The sequence below is a fragment of the Odocoileus virginianus genome, chromosome 7 (assembly GCF_023699985.2).
Source record: "Odocoileus virginianus isolate 20LAN1187 ecotype Illinois chromosome 7, Ovbor_1.2, whole genome shotgun sequence".
Classification (NCBI taxonomy): domain Eukaryota; kingdom Metazoa; phylum Chordata; class Mammalia; order Artiodactyla; family Cervidae; genus Odocoileus; species Odocoileus virginianus.
Genome location: NC_069680.1, coordinates 79,057,250 through 79,069,278, shown reverse-complemented (window position 1 = coordinate 79,069,278; position 12,029 = coordinate 79,057,250). Strand labels below are relative to the sequence as shown.

The 12,029-nt window shown below is 37.6% G+C and overlaps 1 protein-coding gene across 5 annotated transcripts in view; it reads left to right on the top strand.

The window, feature by feature from the left end:
• The window catches only part of RYR2 (ryanodine receptor 2), an 803,099-nt gene that overhangs the window by 549,434 nt on the left and 241,636 nt on the right, over positions 1–12,029 (top strand). For all 5 annotated transcript variants that reach the window (XM_070471032.1, XM_070471028.1, XM_070471029.1 and 2 more), the window contains 5 exons: positions 486–629; positions 3,492–3,765; positions 8,849–8,963; positions 11,061–11,193; positions 11,512–11,615. In XM_070471032.1, coding sequence (XP_070327133.1) covers positions 486–629; positions 3,492–3,765; positions 8,849–8,963; positions 11,061–11,193; positions 11,512–11,615 — 770 coding nt within the window. The remainder of the gene's footprint in view (positions 1–485; positions 630–3,491; positions 3,766–8,848; positions 8,964–11,060; positions 11,194–11,511; positions 11,616–12,029) is intronic.

Sequence of the window (12,029 nt, the reverse complement as noted above, 5' to 3'; positions counted from 1 at the left end):
CTCTATATACACTCTCTGTGTCTCAAATTATTAGAATACCACTGATATTTTTGGAGGCAAGTAAGGAGGATAAAAAGCCAGCAGGATGTTTAGGGAGGGCAGAACCATAGGTCTAGACAGTGCCCAAGGTCAAGAAATGCCTAAGGTTAGCTTATGTAGTAGAATGGATTTTAACTCCTGAAAGAGTCTTTTTGCTCTCTGCTTCGCTTTATATTTTGTGCTAGCTGCTGATAGCTCCAGTCTCACAAAAACAGGGCAATGAAAAAGAAACCAGGGCCAAGAAAAAAGAGCAATGAATGAATCTTACCTGTGAATGCTAGTGGAAAAGATCACTTAACTTGGTTTCCTCAGATGTTTCAGGCATGGTAGCATTGCTTTAAGCTATGAGCGGAAAAAATTGCAAAACCTGAGAATTGTTTCCCCTCAGTGTATTTTTTAAACATTATTTGTTCTTTTCTTATTTCTCTTTGTCTTCTTCCTACTAGGAATTGAGCTGGATGAAGATAGGTCTCTGGATGGAAACAATGATTTAACTATTAGAGGACGCCTGCTGTCCTTGGTAGAAAAGGTGACATACCTAAAGAAGAAGCAAGCTGAAAAGCCAGTTGAGAGTGACTCCAAGAAGTCATGTAAGCTATGAAAGGGCACTGCCAAAATGACTCCACCACGACATTCATTCATCATCTGAACAAATATTATTCTAGATGAACCAGTGAGAAAGTTGAATTTACAGCTTGCAAGAATCGGGTTGTTAAGTAGATCCCCATAGCCACCAGAAGTAGATAGCAGCATCAGACTATATTTGCAGGAACACACTGAGAATGGCAGTTTTGTAAGGATGGATGGGCTATCCCTAGAGAACTAAAGATTTAGGGGAACAGATGTACACCCATGGCTGATTCATGTCAGTGTATGGCAAAAACCACTACAATATTGTAAAGTAATTAGCCTCCAATTAAAATAAATAAATTAAAAAACAAAGGAATTGGATCAGAAGTCTATCAACCCACACTCCAGTGGGTTGCCTGGAAAATCCCATGGATGGAGGAGCCTGGTAGGCTGCAGTCCATGGGGTCTCAAAGAGTCCGACTCAACTGAGCGACTTCACTTTCACTTTTCACTTTCATTCATTGGAGAAGGAAATGGCAACCCACTCCAGTGTTCTTGCCTGGAGAATCCCAGGGATGGGGGAGCCTGGTGGGCTGCCGTCTGTGGGGTCGCACAGAGTCAGGCACGACTGAAGCGACTTATCAGCAGCAGCTATCAAGAGAAAGTATAAAATGAGTAATTTAGTCTTCATATCTAAATAATTGCTGTTGACCCTCAAATATTCTTGCATTGAGTTAAATAAACCTTTTCTTAAAGTTTAAATAGATGTCTGTAACTATATTTTGGTTTGGAAATATTTTCTAGAGCCTTATGCAGTTCTGATTCATCCATATCCTATTTAACTGATAAGTCATAGCTGATACTCTGTGAAACCAAATAAAGCACACTGAAACAATGGGTTTTTCAGACCTGCGCACTCATCCAGAAAGTGTTCATGAAGTAGGTCTGTGAGGTCAGCTGATTCACTGTCTCACTTCTGAGACTCCTTTTATTTAAGAGGCAGTGTCAGTTTATTAACAGCACTTATGGAAAGAAAAAGAAAAAACAAACTCATGCAATTTTTGTGTCCCCCCCCCCCCCAACTTACAATGGAAATCTTTTATCCATGTAATTACTGCTAAATTTATTTTTCAGTATCACAACCACATTTGAGTCAGGTCTTCAAAATCAGAGTTCAGAGTTTCTTCTGAAGCATTTTTTGTTATTTTCAGGCTTATGATTTTGACCTATTGACACTAACTACGTGGTTTTGAGATATGTAGAAGTATATTGGCATTTTGTCTAGATTTTATATTTGGTTAAAATTGGTGGAAAGTAAAGTGTGTCTGACTCTTGCAACTCTGCTTGGACTGTAGCCTGCCAGGCTTCTCTGTTCATGGGATTCTCCAGGCAAGAATATTAGAGCAGGTAGCCGTTTCCTTCTCCAGAGGATCTTCCCAACCCAGGGGTCAAACCCCGGTCTCCTGCATTGTAGGCAGCTTCTCAGATGGTAGTCTGGGCTGTGTTTTTTGTTTGTTTGTTTTTTTACTTTAATAAGGCATAGATTAAAACAGAGTAGCAGTTTCTTTTGGAAATCAGCCAATGTATTGATGATAGGAATTTAGTACCTATGTATGAATTAAGACTCTTGAGAGTCCCTTGGGCAGTAAGGAGATCAAACAAGTCAATCTTGAAGGAAATCAACCCTGAATATTCATTGGAAGGTCTGATGCTGAATCTGAAGCTTTAATACTCTGGCCACCTGATGTGAACAGATGACTCTTTGGAAAAGACCCTGATCTGGGAAAGATTAAAGGCAGAAAGAGAAGAGGGTAACAGAGGATGGGCTGGATGGCGTTACCAATTCATTGGACATGATCTTGGGCAAACTCCGGGGATGGTGAGGGACAGAGAAACCTGGAATGCTGCCGTCTGTGAGGTTACGAAGAGTCAGACATGTCTTGGCGACTGAACAGCAGCAAGATGAGTCAGTCACATCAGCCCTGCTAAGCTTTGATCATTTTACTATATACTTTAAGAGGTTTGAAAGTCCTGTTGCTTCTAAGTGTGTTATTGCTGATCACACTGCAAGTAATCATCTATGTATAGGATAACTTTTCAACTTAATACAGCTTCACAGTCAGATCCTTTGAAGACATTTTAAGTGACAATTAGGGATACAAATTGAAGTAGAAATGTAATTTCATGAGGCCACTAGTACTAAGTACTTAAATGAGGAAACAGTTGGATTAAAAAAGAAACTCCTTAAGTGACCATGACTGACCTTTTCAAGGATATATGATGTCATATCTTTTGGGAGGAGATGAGTGAAACAAAGAAATTAAAAGTAATAGGACAACCCATTGATTACCCTATGGATTGCCAATAGTAGTTCTGGAAAAGCTGCTATAATTTTGAAATAGCTTAAATGCCTTAGTTATAAGAATAGTTTTTAAAGAAAGTTTGTGTATTTTTATCCTTGCATGCTTGTTAACTCATCTTTATTGACATACTGTCACTGATGATTGTTTAAAGAATATTTATATTTTTTCAAAAAATTATTCCTTTTCAATTCTTGTACAAACATAGACGCCAGTTTGGGTTATATCCTGGTGGCTCAGGTGGTAATGTGTCTGCCTACAATGTGGGAGAGCCGAGTTCGATCCCTGGGTTGGGAAGATCCCTTGGAGAAGGAAATGGCAACCCACTCCAGTACACTTGCCTGGAAAATCCCATGGACAAGAGGAGCGTGGTAGGCTGCAGTTCATGGGGTTGCAAAGAGTCAGACACGACTGAGCGACTTCACTTTCACTTTTAGATTATCTGAAACACGCATTTGAAATACCCGTCTAATCTGCCTTATTATCTTCCTTTCTTAAGAAGTGTCCATGATTGCTTTGCAGCCACTCTTCAGCAGTTGATCTCTGAGACCATGGTCCGATGGGCTCAAGAGTCTGTCATTGAAGACCCTGAGTTGGTGAGGGCCATGTTTGTGTTGCTCCATCGACAGTATGATGGCATTGGGGGTCTGGTACGGGCTCTGCCAAAGACCTATACTATAAATGGTGTTTCTGTGGAGGATACCATCAATCTGCTAGCATCTCTTGGTCAGATTCGTTCTCTGCTAAGTGTGAGAATGGGCAAAGAAGAAGAGAAACTTATGATTCGTGGATTAGGGTAAGTTATTTAACTGTTGATATTATAACCTTTGTCTTATAAATGTCTTCTTTCCAATTGTTTATCCCAGTAGTAATACAGTGGGCACTTTAGCATAAATACTCCATCTAGATTTTATGATCATTAGATTATCAGTTTTCTAGAGATTATGTTTTAAAGCTAAATAGGAAAATTGCTCAATAATAAAGCAAGCATGACTAATTTTATAACTAGATGCCAGGGTGGCTGTGGTACATAACAAATATCTTAGATTTGTTTTTTTATTAGTTTCTGAGTGATATCCAATCATGTATAAAAATACAGATTAATTTAAAAAAAACACATTAAAATCCATAGGGGTACAAATATTACCAGCAGGAGATAATAAAGACGTTTCTCCATGTCTCCTGAGAAAATAATGGGATAGAACAACTATTCTGAAAATTCAACATCATACGTTGTACTTTACGTAAATTTCAGGGTTAACATTTTCTTTATTGAATTATAGTTGATTTACAAAATTGTCTCAGTTTCTGGTATACAACAAAGTGATTCATGTCTATATATATATATATGTTTTTGTTTTCTTTTTCGTGTTCTTTTCCTTTATGGTTTATCACAAGATATTATAGTTCCCTGTGCTATGCAATTGGACCTTGTTGTTTATCCATCCTATATGTAGCAATTGACATCTGCTTGCCTTAGACAGGGTTAACATTTATGCCTCATGCATAGTCTAAGGATCCACTAGCTGAGAAGTTAACATAATTTGGCCTGAAGCTATGCTTTCTCAACTCAGTTCACCGTGAACAGTAAAAGCCTCCATGCTACCAAAGATTAGCATCCAGTCAGAAAGTGCGGAGCACCTAAGAAAATATCCCACCCTAGGCAGGTCTGCAGATACGGTGAAGAGTGGAGTTAGAACACCTCCCCGAAGAGCTTCAAATCATAGAAAGCCAGAAAGAGAACATGAAGTTACTATATCTAAGATGTTTAAAAATGCCAAGAAACAGATGGAATCCTCAAAATGAGACCCACAAGAAGTCCATGAAAAATTGAAAAATATCCACAGAAAAGTTCTAGAAGTAAAAAATATAATAATTGGCATTAAGAGCAGTGATTTTAAAAGTATCAAAAGTGTAGATAAATAAAACTGAAGAGAATAATGAATAGAATCATAGAGCTGAGGAGATCAGTAATGCAGCACTGATGGAGAAATTAAGAAACCTGGGGAATAGTATAAGAAGATCCTTAATATGCCAAGTAGGATTTATGGAAAAGACAGAATAGATGAACTATAGAAGGAAAACTTGGAAGAGCTATTGGCTTGAGTTTTTCAGAACTGATGACAAACATGAATTTACCTATTCCTAGAGTCCACAGCTGGGTAGATTGTAGTGAAACTCCATAACGTCAGTGATAAATAGAATATTTTGAAAGCAAACAGAAAAGCCCAGACACTTGAAAAGAAACAATGTTTAGAATTCTCAACTAGTGATCTAGCAAAACTAGTGATCATAATTCAATAAAAGGTCACACAGTTCTAAGAGACCACAAAATAATAACCCTTTATTTAGAATGTGTTATTCAACTAAAATTTTATCATCATAAACTTGTGCTTCATGTGAATTTGAATATTGGAGTTTATATTCCCTATTCAAGAGTGAGGGCAGAACAAAGAAATTTCAGAATGTTTACTTATAGTCCCTGATTGAAAGGCCTCCTAAAGGCTGTATGTATATAATGGAAAAGAAAATGGAATTCAGAAAAGTGGGAGGTAATCTGTTTCAGTGAGTATGTTACTGGCTGCTGCTGCTGCTGCTAAGTCACTTCAGTCGTGTCCGACTCTGTGCGACCCCATAGACATCAGCCCACCAGGCTCCACTGTCCCTGGGATTCTCCAGGCAAGAACACTGGAGTGGGTTGCCATTTCCTTCTCCAGAGCATGAAGGTGAAAAGTAAAAGTGAAGTTGCTCAGTCATGTCCAGCTCTTAGCACATATATGCATATATGTAAGCAATCATTAACAAGCTTGCATGGTTTGGGAATAAGAAAATATGAGAGAGGGACTTTCCTGTGGTCCAGTGATTAAGACTTCACCTTCTAGTGCAGAGAGTGTGGATTCAATCCCTGGTTGGGGAACTAAGATCCACATGCCTCATGGCCAAAATCTAAAACATAAAACAGAAGTAATATTGTAATAAATTTAATAAGACTTAAAAATGGTCCACATCAAAATAATCTTTAAAAAAGGAAATATAAGAGAATTAAAATAACCAGAGAAAAATAAAAACTTAAATTAAGCTACATGATATTCATAAGAAAGAAATACTTAAATGTAAAGATATAAAAATCTGGAATGTGGAATGCTGAAAAGTGATGCAGAAGACAAATACTTAGGCCCCTTACTACCAAAAAAGCTAATTTGGTTCTATGAATGACAGATAAAAGAGGAGATGATGATACCTAGTGACATAGGTAAAATAAAACACTAATAATGTGTGTGTGTGTTAGTCACTCAGTCGTGTTGACACTGTGGACTGTAGCCTGCCAAGCTCCCCTGTCCATGGAACCCCCAGTTAAGGCTACTGGAGTGGGTAGGCATTCCCTTCTCCAGGAATCTCCTGCATTGAAGGCAGATTCTTTACCATCCACAAGTAATCAATGAATAGGATTAAAAAACCTTGGAGTTGGCTCTTTGAAAAACAACTAAGGAAACAGAATAACTGATGTTTTCTCTGGCTAAAAAATTTATTCTGAGGGGAAAGAAAAAAAAAAGTATGGAAAGACACAAATTATGTGATATTTATGTACATTTTAAATTCATAACATTACACTAGATATTTCCTGTGGGACTATTAAATATTTGAAACCATAAACTGGAGAGGTTATATTCCAGGAATCCTTAAAATGATTGCATAGTAAAAATCAGTGTACTTTTGGGACAAAGAAGGAAAACAAAGAGACTGAAACAACATAAGCTAATTTTATGTTCTTTATTAATGACTGTCGGTGCATGAGCCTTTTTTTGGAATATTAGTGCTTATATCTAACCTGAGGGAGCCTCTGGTGAGAAGTGATCTTAATTAAATGAGAAAGGAAGCCTTCCAGGAAATGGAGAGCACTTTCTTCCTAAATGACCATGTAACAGTAAGAGGTACTATTAACATATACAGATGTATAGAACAGACTTGTGGACTCTGGGAGAAGGCGAGGGTGGGATGTTTCAAGAGAACAGCATTGAAACATGTATATTATCTAGGGTGAAACAGATCACCAGCCCAGGTTGGGTGCATGAGACAAGTGCTCGGGCCTGGTGCACTGGGAAGACCCAGAGGGATCGGGTGGAGAGGGAGGTGGGAGGGGGGACCGGGATGGGGAATACATGTAAATCCATGGCTAATTCATTTCAATGTATGACAAAAACTACTGTAATGATGTAAAGTAATTAGCCTCCAACTAATAAAAATAAATGGAAAAAAAAACAAAAACAAAAAAAAAAAACATATACATCACTCAATAGGGATAAAACTCAAAATGATTATGAAACAAGATAAAATGCTACTTTTTTGTGGGATTAGAAAGATCCCAAAGTGACACATTTAATGAGTGACAGCCTGCCTGCTGGTGGTAGAATTAAAGATCCATTTAATTTACCTTGAACTAAAAGCAAACGAGACTTTTCAATTAGATACCTTCCAAACTTATGTCATGTAAAAGAATTTGAATTAACAGGAGGACAAATCTCATGATTCATTTGTGGTTTGAGGGTTGAGGTTCTCTTGGCAAGCTATCATTTGTGAGGGAAAGGATGCCTTTACCTTATTTGTCCCTGCAGGAAATAGATCAGACCTGTATTATCCAGGTGACACAGTGGTGAAGAATCTGCCTACCAACGCAGTAGACACAAGAGTTGCTGGTTCAATCCCTGGGTCAGGAAGATCTGGAGTAGGAAATGGCAACTGATTCCAGTATTCTTGGCTGGAAAATTCCATGTACAGAGGAGCCTGGCGGGCTCCAGTCTGCGGGGCTGCAAAGTCGGACACGACTGAGCAGCTCAGCAGACACACAATTAGCCCTGGGCCCCCAGGTCATTTATGGGAGTAGTGCTACCTAAAAGCTGTCGTCGTAACCCAACCTAAACAAAGTGATTAATAAATTAAAAGTGAAGAACTAAAACTGAAAGAAAGTAATTGTATTATTTCATTTTCTTGATACAGCCAGAATATGACTAAATGAATAGATGAGTAACTCAGTTAAGGTAATCAGATTCAAAAGGAAAGCTTCAAGTTTCCTATCAGTTGTATGTTATTTTCTTTCTCTGATTCTGACAGAAAATGTTTTATGGAAAAGACTCTTGCATGATTTGATATATGTAAAAATAAAAATTAACCGAGCTCTCTTTTGCAATGATTGTTAAACATTAAAATGCCTTTATATACGTATTATAATAATACGTAATACAGTAATAATGAAACATTTTAGGTATCATTTCCTGCCATTTCTTTAAATTAATTGATCTCTTTTAATAAGTAGGATTACTTGTACCTGGGCTTCAGTTTAGTTTGGTGTCTCTTGGAGAATACATCGCCTTTAAAAGAATTTCACCAGAATAATAACATAAGTGTAGCAGGAAATAGCACTACTGTTCTTAAACATACAAATTATGAATATAGTTCTAAAAACAGTGCATATGGAAAGGAGAGATACTTATACAGCAATTATTTATATAGGAACTTTCATAAGAATGTAAGAAAAACACTGCTTCATATTTCTGTACAAAATAAGGTTGAATTTGGATATCCATGAAATTAGGAATGATGAGTGTCCCAAACTCTGTGTCATATAAATTAATATTTACTTATTTAGTACATTTCTTGCAACTAAAAAGAATAAATGATTTATATAATTTCTTTGGAAAACTTCCTGTATTTTCGAGGAAAGCCCAATTATCTTTATTTTCTTTTAAGGCTTGGTGATGATTTCTCTTACATGTCCATACATGCTAGTAATTATTTCCAAAATACTTATGATCTCAGATAAATTTCTGTTTAAATTTCGCTATAACTCTTTGCTTCACTTAAACTTGTGTTGTCCTTTCTAGGGATATCATGAACAATAAGGTGTTTTACCAGCATCCTAATCTCATGCGGGCACTTGGGATGCATGAGACAGTGATGGAGGTCATGGTCAATGTCCTCGGAGGTGGAGAGTCCAAGGTAAAGGAAACCCTTTCATTCTTGGGATGCCGTTTACTGTAACCTCCTAGAGGACATTCACTGTGTATTCTTGTGAATTTGTAACCGTTTTTTAGACAATCCCTTACAGGTTGAGAGGTGGCTATGCTTCTGCAGTCAGCCTCACAGGATCCACAGGTGATTGGTTCCAGGACCTTACTGCAGATACCAAAATCCACAGATGCTCCAGTCCCTTAGGTTAAATGCATAGTATTTGTGTAAAACCTATGCACATTCTCTCATATACTCTGAATCATGTCTAGATCACTTATAATACCTAATGTAAATTCTATCTAAATAGTTACTGGCATATAGCAAACTCAGGTTTTGCTTTTTAGAGCATTCTGTAGTTTTTGCTTTTTGGTTGAATCTGCAGATGTGTAACCTGCAGATAAAGAGGTCTGGCTGAAGGTTTGTTTGTTTTTTTTTTTTTTTGATATTGATAATTTGCTTGAAAAAGTGAACGTATTAGTCACTCAGTTGTATCCGACTCTTTGTGATCCCATGGACTATAGCCCACCATGCTTCTCTGTCCCTAGAATTCTCCAGGCAAGAATACTGGAGTGGTTGCCATTCCCTTTTCCAGGGGATCTCCTGACTCAGGGATCAGACCAGGGGTCAAACCCAGGGCTCCTGCATTGCAGGCAGATTCTTCACCATCTGAGTCACCAGGGAAGCCTGGTAATTTGTCTAATGCCATGTAACTTGCTATTTTGTCTATTATTCTCATTGAGAAGATATTTAGAAACTGTAACTGTTAATAATATGCTAATTTTTATACAATTAAATACATTTCCATCACATTCAAAGTCCATAACAAAAACATGCTCTCTAGACCCAACCAATCCCTTGATTCGGACAAGAGTTAGTTCCACTGAATTCCTGATGCAGAATATGCTTTATAGTATGTTGAAGATGATACTGTATAGTACTTGTTGTAAGACTCTAAGGTGACATTTTAAATGGTTAAAATGTAAAATAATAAGTTTTAGGACCAATATATAATTTCATGTAATGCAGTACCATTTCATGACCTCTAATTTGAAAAATGATTTTCTTTTTGAAATTTTAAAATGTATTTTTCCAAATTTGGAAATGAGTCCATATTTTTCACGTTCAGACTCTTGGTTAGACAAACTTATAAAGATATCTATAAAATATTCTGTTTAATAAGAACTTGGAGTCTTTGGGGATTATCTGTGGTATACTAGAATAAGATCTAGATGTCAAGGGAGATATGTTTGCTGGGGCCTAGCAGGCAGACCTTCCAGGAAGGGTGTTCATCACAGGAGACAAGTCATGTACCAGTCAGGGAACATCTGAATTCCTGGAATCTTAATAATAATACAACAACAACACTGATGATAAGAACATCCTATTCAGTCAGTTCAGTCACTCAGTCATGTCTGACTCTTTGCAACCCCATGAATCGCAGCATCCCAGGCCTCCGTGTCCATCACCAACTCGCAGAGTCTACCCAAACCCATGTCCATCGAGTCAGTGATGCCATCCAGTCATCTAATCCTCTGTTGTCCCCTTCTCCTCCTGCCCCCAATCTTTCCCAGCATTAGGTAGGGTCTTTTCCAATGAGTCAACTCATCGCATGAGGTGGCCAAAGTATTGGTGTTTCAGCTTCAACATCCTATTATGTGGTTCCAAATATTAAACGGTATTTTTCACAAAATGCCTCATTGAACTGTCCTTCCTTTGCCTAAATATTATTATTCATCTTATTCCAGTTTTGCAGAATAGAATCAGTGAGATCGTTTAATTTTCCAAGGAAGCACAGCTAATAGTGGGCATCAAGAATCACAGTTGAGCCTGCCTGAATCCTAAAGTAGGCTCATGCTACCTTTAAGTATAATGACAATAGTGAGGTTTCCTATTAGTGTCAGGCTTGATTTTTAGTGGCTCTAGGACTAGATGAGCCCTCATCTGGACATTCACGGGTCTTTAGTACCCGAGGCTTGGTAGACATGGGCACACAAGGATGGGCAATCTGATTGAGACCTCAACTTTAGAACTCACCATTAACAAAGTTTCTTTGCTTTCCCAGCTAACTAAATGCTCTTTATGTAGGAAATCACGTTTCCGAAGATGGTGGCCAACTGTTGCCGTTTTCTCTGTTACTTCTGTCGTATAAGTAGGCAGAATCAGAAAGCCATGTTTGATCATCTCAGTTATTTACTGGAAAACAGTAGTGTTGGCCTTGGTAAGTAAATGTATGACTTTCATTGAATCTTTAAGATAAAAGGGGAATACATGTAAATCCATGGCTAATTCATGTCAATGTATGACAAAAACCACTACAATATTGTAGAGTAATTAGCCTCCAACTAATAAAAATAAATGAAAAAAAAAAAAGATAAAAGGGATATACAAACTGGATTTTAAAACTAAACTTTAAATTATTTTGGATTGGTGCAATGTGCAATGTATTTAGAAATGAAATTCTATGTGAAAATGTGTTTTTATATGGGATTCAGAGTTACAGCACAATTCAGGTTTTGTTCCATCTTTGCTTTAACAGCCTCACCAGCTATGAGAGGGTCAACACCATTGGATGTGGCAGCAGCCTCGGTGATGGATAATAATGAACTAGCTTTAGCTTTGCGGGAGCCAGATCTGGAAAAGGTAGGTACAATCTCTGCCCGATGTGCTTGTGTGAGTTACAGTTGTTTATAGTTGTTTCTCAAGATATTTAACTATAAATAGTTATAATTATGTTGTTATAACTATAATATACTATGTATTCTAAATATGTTACACTTCTTATATGTAGTAGACTTCCCTGGTGGCTCAGATAGTAAAGAATCTGCCTGTGCTGCAGGAGACATGGGTTCGATCCCTGGGTTGGGAAGATTCCCTAGAGAAGGGACCAGCTCCCCACTCCATATTCTTGCCTGGAGAATTCCATGGATGGAGGAACCTGGTGGGCTAGAGTCCATGGGATTGCAAAGAGTCAGACACAATTGAGTGACTAATACACTGTATGTTATTATATATAATACATACTACTGTATGTAATATTATTTTAACTTATAAAGA